At 44.9% G+C, this 25,048-nt stretch overlaps 1 protein-coding gene across 1 annotated transcript in view; it reads right to left on the bottom strand.

Annotated features, from left to right (window-relative positions):
• Positions 1-1,589: 1,589 nt before the first annotated feature.
• The window catches only part of LOC135111022 (uncharacterized), a 111,301-nt gene continuing 87,842 nt past the window's right edge, over positions 1,590-25,048 (bottom strand). The window contains exons 3-4 of the mRNA XM_064023895.1: positions 7,339-7,456; positions 1,590-5,663 (exon numbers count right to left, since the gene is read on the bottom strand). Coding sequence (XP_063879965.1) covers positions 5,462-5,663; positions 7,339-7,456 — 320 coding nt within the window. The 3' untranslated portion in view covers positions 1,590-5,461. The remainder of the gene's footprint in view (positions 5,664-7,338; positions 7,457-25,048) is intronic.

Genomic DNA, 25,048 nt, shown 5'->3' on the forward strand with positions numbered 1-25,048 from the left:
TTCAATTTTTGACTACCGCTTCGGACCCTATTCTGGGACTGGCATCTCAGTGGGCTTTTTAATTTCTTATTGGATTTTTGTTGCCCTTGGCCGGTGTCCCTCCTACATAAAAAAAAAAAAAGCCTTCATGTGTCGCTCCGTCCATCTCTGCCTCACCTTTACAAGATCAGCACTAGAGTACTTCAAGAACCTAATGAAATTAAAAAAGTTTTCTTGGTGGCTTCTGTCTTATACTCTCGAGAACCATTCGTGTAAATGAGAATGATAATTCATAGCTTTTGTGAATTTCCTTCGAGACGCAGTGCAGCGCCAGCCTCCTCCACTCACCTTTTGTGCGTGTTGTGTCCGCAGGGGGGTGGGTTATCTGTCTTAATATCTTTGTTCTGTACTTCGAGTGTTTTTGTTATCCTGGTCTCGGACTCCCTGTCATCCCTCGCTTACGTACCCTCTTCATGTGGGACGGTTTTTCCTCTTGTTTGTTCCTGATTTGTCTCTCCTTGCTGGTATGATGAATGGTTTTTAATTTTTTCCCAGACTCCCTTACAGTGTTGGGTAGTACACTGGCAAGACTGCACTTGTACTTAGCAGCACAATGCCATCACATTACTTTACCGGCACAATACCACCACATACCACCACATCACATTATCGCTCATATTACACCATAACACCACCCACATGCACACATCATACCACCACCACACTACTCTGCACACGCACAATACCACACACCACACCACACCACTTGTTAGCTATCAAAAATACTATAGAATATTGTCAACTGACTTATTTCGACGCCATTTTATACAACTGCCAAAAAAAAAAAAAAACTTTCCAGGAGCGAGTCGTGTGAAACGGAGATGACCCAAACACAGAACTGCCAGGCTTACATGATCCCGTGGCCCATACAGGGATATGCGTGCCCGGCCGACCAGCCAGATAAACAATGGATCTAGACGGCAGTTGACACACACATACACACACACACACACACACACACACACACACACACACACACACACACACACACACACGGTAGTAGTAATAGTTTATTGATAAAACATGTTTACAAATAATATAACAATTTTTCCAACAAAGTAATAATATCTAACAATAAATAGTGAATGAAAATAGAATCAGAACTAAAACATTGTGTCCAAATAAAAGCACACACACACACACACACACACACACACACACACACACACACACACTGATCAAGCTTGGGACTTGTTTACTCCGCGGACGTAACCTACCACTCCACAAACTGCTCGAGACGGACACTTTCCCCAGATTGGCGTGACGCTCAACTTCATGCCGCTAAACTCAACAAAGTCCACTGAAATTGCAAGAATAAATATTGTAACCTACTGCAGCACCACAGTACCACACTATACCACCACGCCACGACATTACAACACCACACACCACCTCACCACCACAATCCTCTCATCTTCTCACACACCAGCACACCTCTCAAGTAACATAAAACACCATAACATCACACACCAGCGCCACTGCACTGCCATCGCCTGGTCCCCTCATAGCCACCGCGCCGCCATGACGAGAGGGTAATGAGAACATGGTGATCAAGGTCATAATTTATTGTGTTACAGAATGAACGTGACAAAACGGTCGGGCAAGGCGGCAGAGAGGCACGCGGCAGGCCATCGCTGGGGAGCCTGTACCGCCGCGCTCTTGGGGGGGGTGGGGGAGCAGGAGGAAGAAGAGGAGGTCCACTTTGCTGCTCCAGATAATGTGATTCGTAACTTTCAGTGTTTCGTTTGATGTAATTATATTTTTTAGGTAATTGAAAGTTTAGACAAACGAACGAACATCAAGTGAGAAAAAATGTAGGAGCTTTATTATTATTATTATTATTATTATTATTATTATTATTATTATTATTATCACTATTATTATTATTATTATTAATTTTCTATTATTATTAAAACAACTGCTTCATTTATCTAGTTCGAAAAATAATTGTGTGTCGGATTAAAACCAGGTCACCGAGGGTTATTTTTACATGATCAATAGAGTGTGAGGCCGCGTGGGATACTGCGTCCGTGTGTCCGTGTGTCCGGCTGATCGGCGACGCAGCGAGGCGAGGCGAGTCACTATCCACACACGCCAGGGAGCTCTTAATGAAGCACAAACATCACACGCAGAGCACAAACCAAACACTTGATACACCATAGTGAGACCCTCGTGTGTGTGTGTGTGTGTGTGTGTGTGTGTGTGTGTGTGTGTGTGTGTGTGTGTGTTGACAGAAATGTTAGTAAGTGGAGCAGCTGGTGGGTGGAGTGGTTGGGTGCAGGATAGATGGAAGGAGGGGTGGAGGGAGGGAGGCTGGGGCTGTGATCTCTAGGGAGGGTTTTCATGGGCTGCGTAACGCTGCTAAGCTTGGCTTGTCTGGGCTGAGCTTACTGCTTACTACGAGAGCTGGATGTGTGTATGTGTGTGTGTGTGTGTGTGTGTGTGTGTGTGTGTGTATGACAAAGATACATGTGCGGCGTCAGAGTCATGTCAGCCACCGTGCCTTGTCATCACTTCACCCTGTGTTAAGTGAGCATCTTTTCTTCCTTCATTCTATCCCCCTCCGTGCCCCAAAGCTAGCTCAGCCACGCCGGGGTGTAGCCTCCCCTCCCTGGATGACTGCCACCCGCCGCCAGCCTGCCCACGAGCCTCCCTCAGGGACACAACCACACAAGCAGGCGTGACAATTTTACTTTAAATATAATTGGTCCGCTAGATCCTTCCTCGGAGGTGCGGTGGCTGGGAGGAAGGTCCACCTGCGTGCACCCGTCGGGAAGCACAGGTGAGGGAAGAGCGTGGCTGATTCAGAGGAGGAGGAACCAGTGAGCCAGTCCCGTGCTGAGGAGGCTGAGAAATGCATATTGAGCCCAGCGTGACGAGTCGTGGCTCGCCCTGACCCTCAGGGCTGCCCCCTCACCTGCTGGCTATGTTTCAGTCAGGACAATTATATGTGTATGTGATTCAGGTGTCCAGAATCTTGGAAAAGGAAACACCAGCATGTCTTATATCGATAACAGAACAAAGTCAACTCTTGGTATATAGATATATTTATAAACTCTTAGCTTGATATAACAATGAGTAGTGTTTCACCGGTCTGAAAGGTTATGTATTAAAAGTCTGCATAAACGACCTTCTACTTCTATGGGATCACGATACGACTTGCAACCTACCGTGTGGTCCTCAGGGCGCGAGGGCCGGGCGGGGCGCGGCGGGCGCGGCGGCAACACTCACCTCCGCTCACCACCACCTTTCATTAGGCTGATGTGCCGCGGTGGCGGGACGCCGTCCCACCTCGACCCCCCGGCAGCAGCCCCTCGCCCCGAGTGTGTTTCTACTCACAAACATCAACATACCGGAAGTGCGACCTACGTGGCTACTACGGATTTAACGAGACGAATGGGATGAAACCAACGAGTTCCTGCTTGAGGATGTGTTTTCCGAAGGTTAGTTAGTCTTTGTCATCATTACCGCGAGTATTAAAATAACCTCGTAGAAACACTACCAAAGGCATGGAATTCCTGCTGACGTCACACCTGCCGCGTGCTGGCGTGGACACGCGTCGTCTTGTTTACTGCCCACCGGCGGCTCGCTGTGAGGCAAAGCGGCGCCGGGCCAGGCTGACGGCGGAGTAAAAACCATTGAAGCGGAACACTTCGCTGCAACAAACCAAAGGCCAGATTGGTGTAGCCCTGATGGCGTGGGTGTGGTAAACAAGAGGTGCGTCCCCGCCAGCCACGGGTGTAGTTCATGCACATATAAACACTCCTCGCGCTGGACGGTGAGAGGCGGACACGGCGCCGAGCTCGTGAACGGGCGAGATCAACCACTGAGTAAGTGACTTGTAGTTTATCCTTCGTATAAACATACCTCACTTAAACACACATTGGAATATAGGTCCTCATTTGCACATTTCACCTAAAATACTTAGCGCTGAACTAAAAGTATCGCAGAAAATGGAGTTTATTATTTGGTCATAAGTGAGAAGCCATCACGGGATGTCCGTGTAGACCGTGGAGCGCCGCCCCCTCTGCCCGCCGTGCTGCTCGTGTGTGTGTGTGTGTGTGTGTGTGTATGTGTGTGTGTGTGTGTGTGTGTGTGTGTGTGTGTGTGTGTGTGTGTGTGTGTGTGTGTGTGAGTGTGTGTGCTTGACAGGGCAGGTGCGGGGGCGGTTCGTGGAAGTGCAAGCGGCGAATCTTTGGGGTAAAATTTAGGTGACAAATTGTCTGATCTTAACGAATGAACCGATCGTTTCAGTAAACCAGCGAAAAGAACCATCAACAAGTAATTGTGTGTCACTTGAGACTCAATCGCCCTTTAATAGAGACAAATATATTTCTCAGCTGCCTTCTTGCTTTGAGGAAATCTTCGTTGTCGAAAGTTATTTATGTGTAAGATAATGTTACTTTATAACATAGTATTGCAGTGAAGAACATTCAGCAGCGTGTCAAACGGGTGGGAAAGTGCTGCATAATAGACCTTATTTCATATTTCGCTTCCGCGCCGCTGAGACACATATGACCTCGAGCCAAGGGGACACCGCGCCCTCAGCAGCCACGCGGTGTCTTCCTTCTTCCTGGCCTGTCCACGCAACTAATTCATCATATAAATATGGTGTGCATATATTAAAAGTAACATCAGGTATTTCCCTCGCGGCGCTGCTCCAGTTCTTGCTTACGTACATTTAAGCTTTGTATCCTTGGCACAGCGAACACCGGATCGTTGATGTGTATACACGTGTAGTGAAGACTGTGAACTGGCGAGGTTCATTATACTATAGTACAAATAGGGGCACATTATACAGGCATATTCAATGACAATAGAATCATAAACAACTGACGTCAACAATCAAGAAACGTGTAGATAACCTTAAAAAAACACATAAATCTCGTGTTTCCTATTTTCTTTTCCTTCTCACTCTCTCTCTCTCTCTCTCTCCCTCTCGCTGCCACTATAACGCTTACAGACGCGTTTACGAACCTTCACAATTATTTTAGTTATGATACTGGTAGGTAAGAATTCCAAGATGAAAAAGAAAAAAAAGTAGCGAAGTCTCCTGCTTTTGTAGTTTCATAGTTCCCGGAATGTGCACGTGTGTATGGAATAAGGTCTGTTACTGAGCGAGAGAAAGTCACACAAAAAGAGTGAATACATCATGAAGAATGACAGTAAGCAGGAGAGGAGGAGGAGGAGGAGGAGGAGTAAGAGGAAAGAAATGAAGATGGGGGAGAAGAGGCACAAAGCGAAGAAATAATCAATAGCCAGGGCTCACAAAGGCAGACAGCACGCGGTTGGAAAACACCACAAAATGGCTCGCAAGGCAAAAAGAAACCCGTGGTGTCACAAGGCCGCCTTCGGGAAGTAAGACAACGCGAACGAGACAAAGGAAAAGGCAGCGGAAGGTTGTGTGCGCTGTGTACGGCTGCTACTTCTTCTTGCGGTGACGTCTGGCGAGGTTGTTGTGGTTGATCTCCGGAGGCTGGGAGTGGGAGCGGTAGCGGTGGGAGGTGGAGGCGGAGGAGCGGCTGAGGGCCTCCCGGTCGGGCGTGTAGGCGCGGCGCATCATTCCACCCCGCATAGGGCGCCCGGGCCGCGACTCCCTGTACACCAGCGGGTTGAGCATCTCACTGGAAAAAGGAGAGAAAAAGCTGTGATGTCGATCTACTGATGCCTGCCAAGAGTTTTCGTCCTTATCTTCCTTCAGTCTCTTTCATCTTCCCCCCACTTCTTCTCAGCTTCCTGTTGTCTGGCACTCTATCGAAATGACCCTCTCGTGCCTCTCAGGGACTCACCTCCTTGCCGTGATACACACACCTCCTCGGCCCTTCAAGAGTACTTGGGGCGAACCACACACTGCAGCAGGTGGCTCGTTAATATCAATGCTAGGGCTTCCACGCTAAAGGCAAAGTGTTAGGGATGGCGTATGGAGGGCAACTTGGTGAACCTGCCAGTGTATGAAAGTTGGGAGCTTGAGTGTAAGTGACTGCAATACTGAAGGATTGGTGTATATAATATGTATAGCCTACATTAAAATTCTGTTCCCTTGGATTGATCTTACAAAGGATTTCTATAGATCTTTACGTCCTTGCTATGTGGCTGTTTGGATTTCGCTGGACTACGTTTTTCTAGTTGTAGTATTAGAGGAAACTAAATACGTTATAAAAGAAGAGAAAGAAGATGCAGTGTGCGGCTAATGTTGATTGTGGGGGCAGGGTATAAATGTTTGTTGATACTCGTGTGGTACTGTGTTGTGTGTACGTGTAGTGCAAGGTGATCTCTCTCTCTCTCTCTCTCTCTCTCTCTCTCTCTCTCTCTCTCTCTCTCTCTCTCTCTCTCTCTCTCTCTCTCTCTCTCTCTCTTTGTGTGCATGTTCATTATTTCTACTCAGACAAACGTTTAAATCCGCCAGTGTTGTTTGCAGCCGCAGTAAAATGGGCTTACAGTAAACCTTCTCAGTGAGCCCTCCCGCATCAGACCGGAGTCCAGCAGGCTGTCGTGGAAGCTGAACCCAGATTTACCCATGCGTTGTACTGGTGCTGACTTATTGCTAACTCTTGGAGGTGACTTTTGGAGACTTAGCGTGACTCACTGAAAGTCCCTCGGTGATTGGATTCTCTTTTCTCAAGTCACTGTTTAAGTCATGATCCTTACTATTGTATGACTCGTTACCTAGATTTGTATATCGTAAGTTTCCCTCAGGTTAATTTTTTCCACTAATACATCACCTTTAAAGATTTTCCATCAGATTATTCTTTCCATGAGAGATTATGTAAGTTAGGTGAGGTTAGGTAAGGAAAGGTTAGGTTGGAATGGGTTAGGTTAGGTATTTTCAGATTAAGGCAAACTAAAAGGCAAGCTAAAGTTAAATTAAGGGAAGGTTAGATATGGTGAAGTAAGTTAAGGTCAGGTAAGATAGTGGTAAACTAAGGAAAAGTTAGGAATAGTAATGTAAGCTAAGGTTAGGTAAAGTAAGGTTGAATAAGGTGAGGTTAGGTGTAAGAAGAGTAGCTAAGGTAAGGCTGGTTTAGATCAGATAACGTAAAGTAAGGAAGAGTAAGGCAGGAAGGGTTAGGGATTGTAAAGGAAGTGAAGGTTAGGTAAAAAAAATGTAAATAAGGTAAGGTTAAGTGAAATAAGAGAAGCTAAGGTAAGGCTGGTTTAGCTCAGATACGTAAAATAAATTAAGGAAAACTAAGGCAAGGTGCTAAGATATGGTTGAGTTCTGTAATGTTGTCAGCTTGAGTTACAGTAGAGCAACATATTTTGGGTAGCATTTGACATAGAAGCGTTCAGATCACTCACTCATCCTCATCATCGTCCTTCTTCTTACTCTGCTGCTCCTCCTCTTCCTCCTCATGGTATTTTTTCGACTTCCTCCCGCGCCGATCGCTGCCGTCCTCCGACTCCCGCCGCGCCTCGTCTGTGGGAAGGAACTCCAGTCAGTCTTCTTCAGGAAACAGATAAACTCCGAACTTGACAGACAGTGAAATATGATATGTACTAAGCATCCAACATGTCTTGCAGTTGATGATTTGAACACATCCTTACCCCTTTCACTGTGATATAAAACAATTAACAGCACCAGAAGCAATGGATGAAACCTTTATAAGCATATGCAAGAAAGTTAGGGATGAAAAGAATAGATTTTACAATTTCTACACAATTTCAAGACTGGAGATGACTAAAGAACAAGAAAAGATGTCTCAGAGCGATTAGTAATGAAGGAAAGATATACCAAATGATAACTAAAGGGTTAAAAAAAGTTTCACATAGTAGGAACGCCAGGAAGTGTGTGTGTCTGTGTGTGTGTGTGTGTGTGTGTGTGTGTGTGTGTGTGTGTGTGTGCGTAAATAGTTATTTTCAGCGCTCTATATGTTAACCGAGAACGACCACAATATTCAAAGGGTTGAGGTTGCCTGCAGTAATTAGGGCAACCTCAGATGGGGCGAGGTAGTTGTATGGTTGTTATCTTTGAAATGAGCACGGTATTGTTTGGACTGAGCTGGTAATGAGGCTGTCTGTACTGAGCCTGTCTTGATGCCTTGAGCCTTTAAATAGTGTGTGTGTGTGTGTGTGTGTATGTGTGTGTGTGTGTGTGTGTGTGTGTGTGTTTCTCTCATTCTCCTCTCTCCAATCTCTCCTTCCCTCCACATCCATCCATCTATCCATCCATTCTTGAATCATCAGTTAGTGTTATAAATCTCACAATGTTTGCCCTAACTGCCCCAACAACTCCCAACACCAACACTCCATCACCCTTCCTAATGTGGCCTTTATTGTTTCAACGCCATTCCTGTATTGGCTTCCTCCCTCCCTTGCCTTCCACCCCACACTCTTCATAACGTAGCTTTCACCCTGCCTTCCTCCGTCCATCCCTTCCCTTCCAACCCACACCCTTCCCATCGTATCCGTCACCCTTCCTACACTCACTACCTTCAACCCATCACTGTTCCTAACCTGGTCTTTCCTTAACTTGTATTTTTTTTTTTAGAGGGAGGTTTCAAGACGCTTATCCTCCAGCTTTTGCGTTATCCTTTTTGATATTTCTTTCGGGCCTAGTACCTCAGTGAGCCTTGCTTGGCTAGTGCCCCTCTTCCATAAAAAAACCAACATTGGAGTCCTACACGGTATATAGTGTCTTTCACCCTATCCCAATTCCCTATCCTTATCTTCACCTTCGTTCCCACTTTACTTTCTCCACACCCTGTCTTTCCTTCCCTGCCTTCACCCTGTACCCTCACCTTGCCTGCACGCTGAGACGTCACTGCAAATGTAACTCTGCAAGTCCATCGCTGGCGGAAGTGAATCGCTCCATCTATCTCGATTCATTACAAAGTTGGCTCGTTCTTATGTTGCCAGCTCAATCTGTTGTCTTGTCTTACCAGTCTGGTGTGTGTTCGTCTTGGTTCGATCGTGTGTTACCGGCTGGCTCCGTTTTGTGTATGTCAACAACTCCCTCCATGGTGTTGTATTTAAGGTATTGTTTTTCACCATTTTAGTATGCTAAGGATACACCAAAAATATGTACCTTACGCGAAATAAATCATATTACGATTGGTACTCCGCCCTGAAGTAGTTCAAGCTGGAAAAAAATAAAATAAAATCATAGGGTTCCAGAGTGTACCAATGAAAGGGATGAAGAAGTGAAGATTACTCGGTAACTCTTGCATTAGTGAGGTATACAGAATAGAGCCGAGAGTAAGTATTGTACAGCGAGTCTTTCCTTCACAACCAAACCAGCAAAGGGGGCCATTTGATGCTTTACTTTACTTTGCTTGTGTGTGTGTGTGTGTGTGTGTGTGTGTGTGTGTGTGTGTGTGTGTGTGTGTGTGTGTATGTGTTAGAGAATGATTTGTGTTTCGTAATTAAGTCAGTCAGATACTCTCTCTCTCTCTCTCTCTCTCTCTCTCTCTCTGAGGCGCGTGCGTATACTCCGCCAAAAATAATTTCAAGTATAAGGATCAGTCTATTTTTAGTCCGCTGGTCGTTAGGTTTTCATTTCTCATTCAGAAGAATCGTTGGTAATTACCGGTGTGTGTGTGTGTGTGTGTGTGTGTGTGTGTGTATTAGAGAGAGAGAGAGAGAGAGAGAGAGAGAGAGAGAGAGAGAGAGAGAGAGAGAGAGAGAGAGAGAGAGAGCTCTATTATATGATAAATTAATATTAATCATTAGAATCCCGGTGATCTTGTGGAACTTAACCAAATAGTCCATCGAAAGTCAGAATTGTATGCAGTTCAGGACTTCTAAATTGAGGGCATTACTAGACACAATACTCGTATTTACACAACTCATTGATTTTCAGAGAGCAACCATAGCAAGAATATCAAGAGGCTACTGAACTGAGGGAGTTAAACAATGAAAGGTAGATTATGTGATGCCTTTTACTCAGGTCAGGTAACAAAGGAACACTTGAAACAAACCACGGCAGACCCCCTGGTGCTTAAAAGACTTTGAGATAGAGTACATTGTCTAATCCAAAGTGAGAGATAAGATAGTGAAGGGCTGATACGCAGGCACCATCCATTAAGTTTACAAGTGCGAGGTTAGCCAGTCATAATGGTGTTACATAAGTGTCAGTAATGTTTCACAGGTAAGGGCGGGGCAAGACTCCAGCGTTCTCTACAAAGATATACAGAATACATTGATTACAGATGACGTGAATGATTATTGTATACATGTATTTTTCTTTCCATTTCACCACACACGTCCTCTATCATATCTGCTGTTTTTCCATATGCCTCTCCATCACATTTTGTTCTTCATCCTCCATTTATTTCTACTTCTTCACACTTGCGCTTTTATCAGCCTTTCATCTCCTTGCACTGGAGTTCTGTACAAGTTTCTCTTCATTACTCTACCTGGGAGTGTCTGTTTTCCTCATCCTGACCAATCTTGTCCAGCTCCCAGGCCCCTCTACGTCCCGCCTCGCTGGGAGATTGAAGGGAATTCGTCACGCAGGGAAAGGGAGGCGAGAGGGAGGAGGGAGGAGAGGGATATGAACGTCAATAGCCTTCGGTTATAATCTTCCACAATCCGCCACCACCACCTTCACCAGCGTCTGCTACTCCCGCCAGCCAACCAGTCCATCCACCCACGCACTATCATCACCATCGCTTTTGCCATTCCCTCCCACAGCCATCAGTGCCAAGGGGAAATTCTGGGCACTTTTACGTTCTTATTTCGTATTCGACTGTACACGAATTCCCTCCACCTGGTACTAACTGGCAGGTTGTTGTGTGAAGGGAACTCAGGGTGTGTTGGCAGCGTGCCCTTCATGCTACTAAGGCCCGTATTCTGAAACTCTTTGCTCTCTCACCACGACCATTTTCAAAAGCCACAAAGATGTTTAGCTGAGTTCTCAAGAGTGTTTCTCCTGTTAAGAATACAGAAATCATGTTAATCTCTCACTAGAATAGGAAAAAAAATAAAAAAATCCTTCAAAATACACGTAACTATAACTAGAAGCTTTTGAAAGGAATTGAGATGCAGCGTAGAAGCGTTTCAAAATACAACCCTGAGTGAGCTTAGTGAGCTTAATACTCGCACGCCAACACACCAAGGCACTGTGCATCCAGACCTCCAATGTGCCTGTATGCTGTTTAGGCAGTTCTCTTGTCCAGTTCGAATGTGTTAGGTTCATTACCATTGATCAGAGGAACGGTTAGCTTAGCCTTGCCTCTCCCCGTCCCTCCCGCCCGGGCTTCCCTCCAGCTGCCACACACGGCCCGGCGCTGCTCACTTCAATGACTGCTACTTAGGCTGATGGCGGCAAGGTTAGGGTTGTTATGATTTTAGACTTATTTCATCATCATCATTATTATTGTCATCATTATTTTCTTTCATCATCATCATTGTCATCATTTTCTTTCCTCCTCCTCCTCCTCCTTCTCCTCCTTATCATCATCATCATCATCATCATCATCATCATCATCATCATCATCATCATCACTGCGTGGTATATGACCGGTGCGTTGCTTCCCTTACTCACAACCTACAACTATTTTTTTTGTTCGAGGGCTCCACAATACACATCGGGGTTTCTCCTTGCGTATATTGTCCTTCATTTATTTAAAGTCCTTCATGCAACATTTTTTTTATCTCGTTTTCTTTCAAAGCACCGTATCATGCTAATGAATTCCTCCTTTACTAATCACTTTCAGTCTATTTCAAACTTTTCGCTTAGCCTCTTTCATTTTCCTCTTCTCGATTTCTATCCAAGCAGCGTTATCTTTTTTTTTTTTTAGCTGAACATATGAATTAATCTTCTCAATCTTTCTAGTATGTCTAATTCACCTCAAACAATTCAGTCACCGTCTTTTCCTCTCTTCCTCTCGTTCCCTTCATCAACCACCTCGCGTGCTGCACTTAGCTATCTACTTTTCTCCTCTGTCGTAAAGCTCGTCTGGGTTCCAAGTGAGGGGAGGCAAAATTTATTCATGGGTGGGAGCGATAAGCCGAGTGTTGTTAGGCGAGAGGAAGCGATCCAATTAGACTGATGTATAAAGGCCCGGCTGCCCTACTCCCTCTGAGGCCTTATTCTCTCTCTCTCTCTCTCTCTCTCTCTCTCTCTCTCTCTCTCTCTCTCTCTCTCTATCATTCCATCATCTTAACATTAGTTCGTTCTTTCCTTGTGTTTCTTTTTCCTTAGGAGTATTTTCACCAGTTCCCTTAAATGAGTTGTAAGTCGTTCGAGGAGATGCTATTAGTAAACATTTGTGTTCATGTCCAAGGGGAAGGTGAGAGGAAAGAGGAAAAGGCAAGACCAGGTCCGGGACTAAGACCAGTTCCAGGCACTCATTTGTTTGTTGGTGGCGGTCGTGATGTGCCTCCACCATCGCGTCTGAGTGCAAGTAGTAGAGTAAAACGTCCTGCTTGGATGCGTATGTGGCTGTGAAAGGCGATGTCTTGTACACCCAGTTAGACGTGAGATTTAACCCTTTCACTGCGATATGCAACACAGTAATAGAAGCAACGAAATCTTAATAAGCAACGAGAAGAAAGACAAAAAAAAGGGAGTTAAAGTTATAGATTTAGCAATTTTTAGCCAGTTTAATGGTCAGAGTTGGCTGTGAAGCAAGAAGAAAGACCTCGGAATGGTTAGTAATTAGGAAAGACCATAACAAATCGTAAGGAAAGTTTAAATACAAAGCTGGTGACATTATTGGGAAGCTTAATTCAAACGCATGCGAAAAAAAAGAAGAGAAAAAAAAAGGGTTGCTGGGAAATCTGTCCTTATTTATATATAAAATGCATGCTAAGAAAAGAGGAAGGTATCAGGGCATACATGTACAACAGCTTCCTCTTGATAATAATGGCGGGAAGCGGCCATTTTTAGACACTTAACTCGCCAATTATGATGACTTTTCTTAAGGAGGGACTTTTATATTCCAGAAATCTTAAAAAAAAAAAAAAACTTCTCAGTATTTAACCAGATTAATCAGATTTTGTACCATAGGAAAGACAAAATCAACACTTTCACCTCTCTCTCTCTCTCTCTCTCTCTCTCTCTCTCTCTCTCTCTCTCTCTCTCTCTCTCTCTCTCTCTCTCTCTCTCTCTCTCTCTTCCACACCCGCTAACTAATTCAGGTGGAGGGTTGGCCTGGGCATTGTGAGAGCCTGAGATTAGAAAGCATTGTGTGAGGTGCTTGCTCCTCCTCCTCCTCCTCCTCCTCCTCCTTTCCCTCATACCCGGGTGGAGACAGATGAAGGCAGACACACCGAGAGGAGGGAAGTGCAAGAGGAAGACGGAGGCTGTAAAAGAGGGAGAAGAATGAGATACAGACAAGATTAAATTGAGGGAAGACTTGCGTGTGCACCAACAGAGAGGCGACAGTGGAGTGTGAGTTAGGCAGGCAGAGAGAGAGAGAGAGAGAGAGAGAGAGAGAGAGAGAGAGAGAGAGAGAAGAGAGAGAGAGAGAGAGAGATTTATCCTTCCTCCTTCGTCCCTCCTGCTTCTCCTCTTCCTCCTCCTCCTCCTCCTCCTGTTTCATCACTATCATGTATATTCATTTCCATTACCTGTACAGGAGAGAAGAGTAGAAGGAGAAAGAGGAGGAGAAGGAGAAAGAGGAGGAGGAGGAGGAGGAGAAGGAGGAGGAGGAGGAGGAGGAGGAGGAGGAGGAGGAGGAGGAGGAGGAAGTTACTGGAGTCACAAAGGGCAATCCAGTTTACTCTCTCTCTCTCTCTCTCTCTCTCTCTCTCTCTCTCTCTCTCTCTCTCTCTCTTGCAGTGTGTGTAGCGTGTTAATCTCAGCACCACACCCTGCCCCTTAACACATGTGCTGCAGGGAAACACTGACTGCAGGCTGACTTCACTGGACAGGCGCTGTTATGTATAAACGTGTTATTATTATTGTTGTTGTTGTTGTTGTTGTTGTTGTTGTTGTTGTTGATTTTCTTATATGTTTCCATTTTGAGTCAATAATGCTTAGAGTTTTGCTCTTGGAGGCTTGGAAGGTCAGGCTGTACCATGTAAACTTATGACTTGTATTGTATTTCACTGTGACTAGAGTATTAACAAACGCACTGAATAACTGATCAACTTAATGACTGAAACCCCAAAGTAGTTTGCTCCACTCCACGGCTGAATTACGTGTTGATTTTTCCCGTGTCAGAAGCTACCTTGTGTGCGTCAACTATCCTTCTGTAGCCTCCTTACTTTCTTATATCCTTATGTCATTGTGTAGTCTACATCGTGCCAGCCATTCTCTCTGCCCTACATTCTAGCCTGAGGTAACGGGAGCGACAGTGCCACAGCGTGAATCTTAAAGAGGTAGTAAACTAAAATGGAGGTTCTCGTGCCAGATGAGGATTAAAGCAAGTACCAGCTGCCAGAAAGTACAGTGTAGGGCTGCTGATCAATGTACTGCACAAAGCGAGTGTAGTAGGTGAAGTCTACTGCAATAAAATCAGTGCAATAAAAACAGTTTGATCTCAGTGGGTTTTTTTCTCGCTATTCAGTACAAATACACATATATAATTTGCCTCGCGATCTGCTTACGTGGATGAGGGATGGAGGAAGTGGTGTTCATATTCAGGTAACATTGTCTGTGGTCATATAACATATTAATCATCTGTGCATTGGAAATCTCTTCTGGTCATGAGGTTTAGAAAGGAGACTCCATTAATTCACGAAACTAATTTATGCCTAAACTAAGCCAGCAGCATGAATATTTTTTGTTCATTTTCATCTCCTCTTCGGCGGCATAAGCGTCTGTACATTCGGAAACTGCAAATCGTCACGGAATCCACGGGAAGAAGGAGAAGAAGAAGAAGAAGAAGAAGCAAGCTCTTTCCATGGCCTACACTTAGCGCTGTTTTGTCGCGCAGATGACGAGACAGTGAACCAATTAAATAACGGTGTACATTTTTCGTATCCTAGCTTGACTTACGACCACTTCCGAATAGAGAACGAGGAGGTAGAGGGTGATGTGAACCAAATATACTGCCTGAGAATGTAAAAAAAAACTGGTGTGTCTCTGTCTGTTGATAGATATTAAGGGGGTACTGTCAAGGCAGAAAAAAAAAGATGACCTAAACTTAATTTTTCTCTGTAACAAATGACCGTGAGAACCTGAGGACCGAAGGAGGAAAAAGTATTGTAACTCTTGCCGTATGTTGTCTTGTATTTACGTCACTGGAGGCGAGCCAAGTGATAGATATGGGGGAGGGTGAAAAACGAACCGCTCCCGCCCTTACGTCGCTCCACGGGAAGGAAAAAATGCAAGGAAGACCGATGGGGAGACAACACGAGGGTGGAGAGCGTGGGAGTGAGGGCGAGGGCGAGGAGAGGTGGCAGAGCAGACTTCATCCTTCACTAATACACTGCGTTTATCATGGCTTGTACTGGGCTTGGGCGTCACGTTAGGCATGGAGAGAAGATTGTGTAGGGCAAAGGTAATATAGTAATGTAACATAAGAAAATAAGGGAAGCTCCAAGAAGCCATCATGCCTACACGTGGCAGTCCCTGTATCAAACATGCCTATTTCCAACCATCATCTCCATCCATAAATTTGTCTTATCTTCTTTTAAAGGTCTCTAATGACTTAGCACTAACAACCTGATTACTGCGTCCATACCATTCATCTACCACTCTATTTTGGGAACCAATTTTTTAATATCTCTCTCTTTTTTTTTTTTTTAAGTAATAAGGAGTAATGGAATGAATTATGTTATGGCGACTGGTAACAACAAAGCCATGTAATATTGGGTAAGGTTACGAGAGACTGTTGCCTTTTTACTGAGAAATCGTATTCTTAAAAGCTTGTGGTTTTCGTAAGGATTGTTTTATAAAGGTCACGGGCATGATTACTTGGGTTCTCATGGATGATTAAGAATCCTTGGTCTATCACTGCAATCATGAAAAGGCTCCTGAAAACCACATTAACATCCACTAGACAGTGTAAGAAGCTGTCGAGATAAAACCCCGAAATGTTTTAAGAACGTGATCATAAGTTTTAAGTGGAGAAGGAAACTTGGGTTGACATGCTGGCCATCTTGAAATACCTTAATTATCACTTAACTTATCTCAGTGGCTTACATGAAATTTGCGGTAATTTAAGCAAACTGTATCGCTAATTTGTCTTAACTGATTAGAATAAAGTAACGCGATAATGACGGGAACCAAGAGATAGAAAGATGGAGCCACAGCAGATCACTGGACGTTGAAACAAACTCGGAATGTTAATCTCCATGAAATGAATCCAGCAAGCAACGGAAAGAGGTTAGCAGAGAGCACTGGACGAGGCCTTGAGATGCAAACGACAGCCAATGATTCCGACGACTTTATGCATTATCTTGTCCTCCTTCGACGCCCCCTTCACGTTCTCTTTCCTTCACACTGTTGTCTCTCCTGCCGCTCACGTGTCGCTGCGGGAGAAGTTGATGCGGTTCAGGGTATTTATCGTTTAGGTTTTGGGGGAAAGATGAATGTGACGCAGTGTTCGGCCGCGAGACAGCTTCTTTCCACCTCTACGGAGAAGCCCATTTACAGTTAATTTCCCTGCCTGCCTGCCTTCCTTCTCTGCACGACCTCTCCGAATTTCCTGCTCCCCTTCCACATCATTTACTCAGATAGACTTGCTCTCGCTCTCTTCCTCAATGTGTCTCCCTTCTTTAGAGAGAGAGAGAGAGAGAGAGAGAGAGAGAGAGAGAGAGAGAGAGAGAGAGAGAGAGAGAGAGAGAGAGAGAGAGTTATTGTTCACGCATCCTGCAGAGCAAGACAAATTGAACCCTCATCTCTACTAATTCTCTCTCTCTCTCTCTCTCTCTCTCTCTCTCTCTCTCTCTCTCTCTCTCTCTCTCTCTGTCTGTCTCTCACCCCTGCCAGGTACACATAAAGATAGCATAACCTTGATATTTAGTGAGAGTAACATTCCTCCTGCCGACACACGTTTCCTGGCGCGGGGGATGCTCGGTGCGTCACGTCACGTCACAAAGCGCTGCCCTGAGTAATAGCAGCCAATATCTTCCCCTCGACGTGACGCATTACACGTGGTGACATCGCATCCAGCATATTTTCCTCGCTACGTAATAATCGGCAGGCACAATCGGGCGTGAATGCTCGTTTTCTATACTCCGTCATTCTGATGGATGACTGCAGAAAACAGACGCCACCAGCTCGAGGTTCACGCGGCGCTGCGAAAACTTCAAACGAAACTATTTCACGTCCAGGAAAGAGCTTCACTGTATGCGCGGCGACCGAAATATAAACAATATATCAAATCAGCAACACGGAAGGTGTATAATTTTTTAATGATCCTGCAGAACGGTAATAACAAATGTTTGATAATAGGCGGTCAGTTGCAATACATAAATTTTGACTTCCAAGAAGAAAAATAGAGGAAGGAGAGGGAAATAAAAAAAAAATCCAGTTAGTGTGAAAATAGTTAGTCAGTCGCAATACACATATTTTAACTTATAGGATGAAAATAGAAAAGAAAGAGAAAAATAAACAAGAGACCCAGGGTGTGAGAAAGGAATGTCTCAGCGTGCCGGCAGAAAGGCGAAACTGCCGCTACATAACAACTCTCAGCTGAAGTAAATTTACTCCAACTGAACGCACGGCAAACATAACTGAACCTACACTGAAGTAAACACACGCCGAAGCAAACTGAACTGAACTAAACTGAACCGAACCGAACCGAACCTGTATATACACCGAGGCAGTCTTGCTTCACACACACACACACACACACGATAGAATTCTTAACGATGCATTTAAAATTATTCCACAAAGTTAAAGAAACACATCCCGCAGATCCAGTAACAATTCAGAAGGCAACAGTTAGTCCTTACCAATGCTCTTATAAAAAAAACTGACGAAGCACAAGTATAAATTTGAATCACGCTGTATTTTTCTTAATCTTAACGGACGCCATATCATCAGGACATGTACGGGGGATCATAAACTCGACTCGGAAGGAGCTCAAGTGTGAAATATGCGTGTGTTACATAGCCCATAAACATTCCTTCACGATATCACGATAACATTAGCATGAGGCAACAGGTGACGCGAACACGGTGCTCGGCTATCGTGTTATCATCATTCCTGCTACGAGAACAAAGAGGTGATGTGATTTTTACCTGAAGGTTTAATTAGATCACACCAAGAATACGCAGTGCAGGTGTGGTGGTGGTGGTACTCTGCTGGTGGTGTCTTTGCTATCGACACTGCGCTCATGGCTGGAACTAGAAGGGACTGGGAGGGACTGGGAAGGACAGAGAAGGACTGGGAAAGACTGGGAAGGACTGGGAGGGACTGGGAAGGACAGAGAAGGACTGGGAAAGACTGGGAAGGACTGGGAGGGACTGGGAAGGATAAGAAGAGACTGGGAAGGACTAGGAAGAAGTGGAAGGGACTGTGAGTGACAGGGAGGCACTGAGAGGGACTGGGATGGATAGGGAGGCTCTGGGAGGGACTGGGAGGGACTGAGAGGGGACAGGGAGGGACTAGAAGAGACTGAAAGAGAAACTAAGACAAGTGGACTGAAAATCGTAGAGGACTGAAAGATGACTGAGAAGAGCTGGAATTAGAATGAATGGGGACTGGAAGGAGGACTGGAAGGGGCTTGATATAGGATAGGATTAGGCTGGGAGGGAATGGAAGGGGGCTAGTACGCGAGTAGGTGGCCTGGAAGAAGGGCTGGGAAAAGATTGGGAGGATAATGAAAGAGAAATGGGTGAAGGGTGGAGGAGAGGAAGGGCGGAGAGAATCAGGATGGAAAGTGGTATGAAAGGCGCCACCCATTACCGCTCACTTCCTGCAGGCTTAACTAAGCGGAGGTAAGGGAAGCCTATCAGATCCTTCAGCGCTTTCAGGGTACGAGGTCACGGGGGAACATTACCTACCGCTCGTTATCACACGGTGGGCGAGGAACAGCGGACTCCAACTCAGGTACAAGGTTATAGGGCAACGGTTTTCTGAAAGATCGATGTTATGAAGAGGTAATTATTCGTGTCCTTTAAAGCCGCCTACGCAGGGAGGCGGTGTAGTGGCACTATGGAGGAGACTTTTTTGTTTCCTGTCACGCCAGTAAGAAATATTGTCCCATCCTTCGTGTGGGAGAGTCTCCTGGCTGTGTATGTGTGGCGCTTGCTTGTAATTGTATTATTATTATTATTATTATTATTATTATTATTATTATTATTATTGCTAGTAGTAGTAGTAGTAGTAGTAGTAGTAGTAGTAGTAGTAGTAGTAGTAGTAGTAGTAGTAGTTGTAGTAGTAGTAATAGTAACAGAAATAGTAGTAGGTTTTATACAAGAGGTGTTCTGGCCAAGGGCAACAAAAAGACGGCAAAAAATGAAAAAAAAAAAAAAAAAATAGTGCCGTATAAAAAAGTGCCGTCAGCTACAAGAGGATCAAGAAATTGGAAGAGAGAGACTGAAAATGTATGTGATATTTCTATGTGTAGGTAGAGCCACTGAGAGTCCCTCTAGATAATGTTTAAATAATATTAGCGTTTCCATCAAAGGGCTAGGTTAAGTTAGGTTAGGTTTAGATAAATTCAGTACATTTATTCCATTACTAATCCTTCCATTATGCAGATTATGACTTGGAAAAGGTATCATATTTTTCCTGGACATAATCAGTCTTGAAATTAGTAAGATAGATCTCCTCTGTCTAGTCACAAATGGATTCTTTGATGGCGGTCCCACGCGCTCAAAAATCCCTTCTCTTTCACATCAGCACTACCCGCTGATTGACTTGCAGGTTGCGAAGACTTGGGGGTCACTGGTGAAAAGGAACACCTGCCTAGCGGTGCACCTGTAGGCCATTAACCCTTTGACTGCTAATGACTCCACGATACACCTGTCATTCTATTCTGCACTGATTCAACGAGTAAAAATAAGACAAGATGCCCTGAAATATTTTACTAATCCATTTGACTTTCCATTTCCTATTGTATTATTAGTCTTCAAGGTACATTCCAAGCTTTTACTTTGCTTTATTACGCATAAGTAGAAACCATAGCAGTGAAATAGTTGGTTAGGACTTTCCTGGGAAGGGTTTGAACAGTGGAAATCTCCTTCGTGAGAGAGAGAGAGAGAGAGAGAGAGAGAGAGAGAGAGAGAGAGAGAGAGAGAGAGAGAGAGAGCACCAAATCCTCGCCACTCACTCCTCAATGCCTGCGTGGGACAGTTTGCTGAGCTTCCTACTCATCCGCGCCTCCTCCTCCTTCTCCTCTTCTTCCTCCTCCTCCTCCTCCTTCACCGCTGATTATGTGCACGCCCTTCCGGCCCCTGAGACACTTCAATACTCCCTTGTTCCACCACCACCACCACCACCACCAATATTACCTTTTACCACCGCGGATTATAATATACACACGAAATTTTTGCTCCTAATTTTTGCACCTTCAACGCTACTACTACTACTACTACTACTACCACCACCACTACTACTACTACTACTACTACTACTACTACTACTACTACTACTACTACTACTACTGCACGTCAGCTAGATACTCTTCCATCAATACATCATCAACAGCAGCAGCATTGTCCCTTTTTAATGAACGTATAGCAACCACCACATCCCCGCCCCCCCCCCTCTCTCTCTCTCTCTCTCTCTCTCTCTCTCTCTCTCTCTCTCTCTCTCTCTTGTTCCTTTGTATTTCTATTCATCTTTTGTCTGATGTCTTGTTATTGTTCCCTATTCTTATTCAGCCTTCATTTCTTTCCCTCCCCATTCCCTCACTCCTTCCACCCTTCATTATTACTCTTTTTCCTCTTCCTTCCTTTTGTTTAACTCGGCCTCCCTATACACCCCTTTCTTTTCCTTTCTCTCTCTCCATTTCTCCATCTCCATCTGTTTTCTTTTCCCCTTTCCTTCCTCTTTCTTTTTTACTGCATCTAATTCTCCTTCTTTCCTCCCTCTTTCTTTACTTCTTCATCTCCATTCACTTTCCCCTCTCCTTTCCTTCCTCTTTCTCTATTACTCCATCTATATCATCTCTCATGTCTCTCCCCTTGCATTCCTTCTTTTTAATTCCTTCTCCATCTATTTTCCCAGCTCCTTTCCTTCCTCTTCCTCTGTTTTTCCATCTCTTCCCCTCTGGTATCCTTCCTCTTTCTCTATTACCCCATCTGTCTCATCCCTCCTCCGTCTCCCATTCCTCGCCCATTTCTCAAACCATCCCGTCTTGATCCACCTCCTACAGCCTCATTACCTGCCCCTGTCCGCTGCTCTTCAGTCCCTGTCTCCACTTCCTATGGTCTCCCTCACGTCACTCTCTCATACCCAGGCTCACATCATTACCTCGTTAATTATCTGTGTGCAGCGCCTTATCACAGTAATGAAGTGATAAGTATACGAAGCTACACGTGTTAGGCGAGTGAGTGAGGTGTGTGTCTGTGTGTGTGTGTGTGTTAGGGTGTTAGTGTAGGTTACTGTGCGTGTGAGTGTTTGGGAGCAGATCGATGTTTGAAGACTTCTTGAGTAAAAAAAAACATCTGTGATACTAAATTGATTAACTTTTTTTTTCGATCTTATTTAAGTTTATTTATTTATTTTTGGTGGGCACTCTTCTTCTGTACGTTGTTGTAATTTTGTGATGGACATTTTTTTTTCTTTCTCTTCTCAATTTTGTGTCCCTTTGCTAGACTCCTAAGCACGTAAATAGATAAATGATCAAATAATATAAAAAATGTCAACATACATGAACAGACAGTTGGTGGACGATTTGAGTAACGGAAAGGTAACGCACAGGTGGTGAAGGAAGGCAGCGGACAGGCAGACAGACAGACAGACAGACAGACAAACAGACAGGCAGGCAGGCAGGGCTATTTGATGTCTGTCTAGCTTACTCGACTTCTGGCAGGGTTACTCGACTTCCGGCAAGGTTACTCGACTTCCGGCAGGGTTACTCGACTTCCGGCAGGGTTACACTTCGGACATCGAGTGACATCTGAACCCATCGTTACTGCGTCCTAAATCAGTGAGTGGCTCTGTCTCTTCTCTCTCCTCCCGTCACCTCAGCGAGACTCTTGCCTTGAGTTTACTGAAGCCTGAGTGCGGCAATACCTTACTCCCTTTCCTACCACGAGACAGACAATCCTTAGTGTTAGAGTAAGTGACGGCGTGGCTGAGGAAGATGGAAGAGAGAAAGAGAGGAAGTTTATAGAGAGAGACGGAGGAAAGGTAAGGAAGGAGGAAGAGGTGAGGAATACACACGGGGAAAGGTAGGGAAGTTAGAAGGAAGAAGGTTAGGAAGGAGGAAGAAAGGAAGGAGAAAAAGGAGATGGAAAAGGCAGGAAAGCCAGAGAAAATGAGGGAAGGAAAGAGGAAGAGGAGAGGAGAGAAAGGAGATGTAAAAGTAGGAAGATTAAAGGAAAGAAAGGAACAAGAGTGAGGAGAGGAAGAAGACGGGAGAGGAAGGAAGATTAAAGGGAAGAAGGGAAGAAAGGATGGAGAGAGTAGGGACACAAGATGGAAAAAAAAAAAAATAGGATGGAAGGAGAAAGGGAAGGAAAAATGGAGGAAAAGGAATAAAGAAAGATAAACTGAATGCAAGAAAGAAATAAGGAATAGCAAGCAGGAGAAAGTGAGAGCTGAAGTAAACTCTCTCTCTCTCTCTCTCTCTCTCTCTCTCCTCTCTCTCTCTCTCCTCTCTCTCTCTCACTCTCTCTCTCTCTCTCTCTCTTAACTGCTTAATTAGTTGATGTTTCACTCCCGTTGCTCGCTCCAATCTCAAACCACTTCATCATTTATCTCCTTGGTGCATTAGTACATATTTTATTAGCATGTGTGCGTGCGTGCGTGCGTCTGTGTGTGTGTGTGTGTGTGTGTGTGTGTGTGTGTGTGTGTGTGTGTGTGTGTGTGTGTGGGTAGTTTGATGGGTCATTAGCGTCATTACCCTAATTAGCGTGATCGATGGAGGAGGTTAGTGAGCTGCTCTCTCTCTCTCTCTCTCTCTCTCTCTCTCTCTCTCTCTCCTTACGTGTTCATTTTCATTTCTTTTTCCTATTTCTACGTTTGTTTCCTTCCTTTTTTTTTCCCGTCTCTTCCACTGACTATTTTTTTTCCTTTTCAAACTTCCTCTCCTCCTCCTCCCTCCTCCTCCTCCTCCTCTTCCTCCTCTCATTATTATTATCATCATCCTCCCTCCACTCATGTCATCTTTCGCGTCTCCCATTCTCGTTCACCTCCCTTGCCTCACCTCTCTCTCTCTCTCTCTCTCTCTCTCTCTCTCTCTCTCTCTCTCTCTCTCTCTCTCTCTCCACGGCGGCAACAGATACTGAGGTGTTGATGAGAGTGATTAAAGGGATTATGGTGCACCTGATGAGAGAGAGAGAGAGAGAGAGAGAGAGAGAGAGAGAGAGAGAGAGAGAGAGAGAGAGAGAGAGAGAGAGAGAGAGAGAGAGAGAGAGAGAGCCTACACTCACCGGGGGATCATCACTGCGGTTTCTCTATTCACGTAAAGCGTTTGAAGGATAAGGAAGGGAAGGGAGGAAGGGAGTGAAGAGGTGAAGGGGCATTGAGGGAGTTGGATTTGCAAGTATGATGTGTATGTGAAGAAGGGAAGGGGGATGACGAGGAAGGGAAGGGAAGGGAAGGGTTGGTCAGGAAGGTTGAGGTGAAGGAAGAGATGGAAGGGAGATAAGGAAAGAGGAAGGAAAAAAAGTGCAAGAAGTGTTGAGGAAATGAAGAGAGAGAGAGAGAGAGAGAGAGAGAGAGAGAGAGAGAGAGAGAGAGAGAGAGAGAGAGAGAGAGAGAGAGAGAGAGAGAGAGAGAGAGAGAGAGCGTGAAAGATGATAGAAGAGGTGGAGGATGAGGAGAAAGAGGAGAAGAAGGAGGGCGAATGGGAGAAAGAGGAGGCGAATGACTCAACAAGACAGACGTTAAACCAGGAAAAGCAAGGAAGAGAGAAAGGGGAAGGAGAAAAGGAAGAGAAAGAGGGAAAGGTGGCGTATAACATTGGACAGCAGGATGAAGAGGAGGAAGAGGAGGAGGAGGAGGAGGAGGAGGAGGAGGAGGAGGAGGCAGAGAATGTGTGGTATGGACAGGGCACTAATGAAGGAGAACTCAAGCACACCCGTGGAGGTCCCGTCGAAGTCCCTGGCAAGACGGGTGTAACGAGGCCCGGCGGTGGCACCAATGAGGCCAATGAACGAACTAACAGCTACTGACGAGGCCTCCCTAATGCCGCCCAGACAAGCCTTCCTCCTCCTCCTCCTCCTCGTCCTCCGCCGCCGCCGCTTCCGTCTCTTCCTGATCCCATTTTTTTTTATCAGTTTCTTTTTTTGTGTCTTCTTCTTCGTCCTCCCTCGTTCCATTGTCTTTTGTCATCGTCATAGTTGTCATCGTCGTCTTCGTCATTCTCCTCTTCCTCCTCTTCCTCCTCCTCATGACTCTATTTTTCTTTCACTTTGTGTTTTCTTCTTCCTTTTACTTCTCTTTCTCCTCCTCCTTTTCCTCCTCCTCCTCCTCCTCCTCCTCCTCCTCCTCCTCCTCCTCCTCCTCCTCCTCCTCCTCCTCCTTTCTTCCTTACCGGAAAAAAAAGTGAAAATCGCATTGCGTCGGGGACCACACCTAAAGGTCGACATTGCTCGTTCAAGGACGCGAAACACGACCTTAAAGAGGATTCTTTTTTTCTTAGTTTCTTTCATTTCACATTCTCCTTAACTTTGCTACAGGGAATGAAGCTACAAAAGTCTTGAGTTTACAAGGGAAAGGTCTACTCTATGATCTGTGCTCTTGAACGTTTCATCGTCTTAACCTGACAAGTTTCAACACACTCTGGGGGAAGATGGTTTAATTCTTTCACTGCGATATGTAACAATTTACAACACTAAAAGTAATGTGTGAAATCTTTATAAGCATCTACAATAGAAAAAGAGGATAATAGTATAGATTTTGCAATTTGTAGCTAGTGTAATGCTTGGAGGTGGCTGTAGAACAAGAAGAGACGCCTGAGAATGGTTCATAATTAAGGAGAGATGTAACAAATAAGAGTGAAAACGTTATCATCAGCAGGAAACAGAGGCCATGAGAAGCTGACTAACC

This window comes from Scylla paramamosain, chromosome 21, assembly GCF_035594125.1.
Source record: "Scylla paramamosain isolate STU-SP2022 chromosome 21, ASM3559412v1, whole genome shotgun sequence".
NCBI lineage: Eukaryota > Metazoa > Arthropoda > Malacostraca > Decapoda > Portunidae > Scylla > Scylla paramamosain.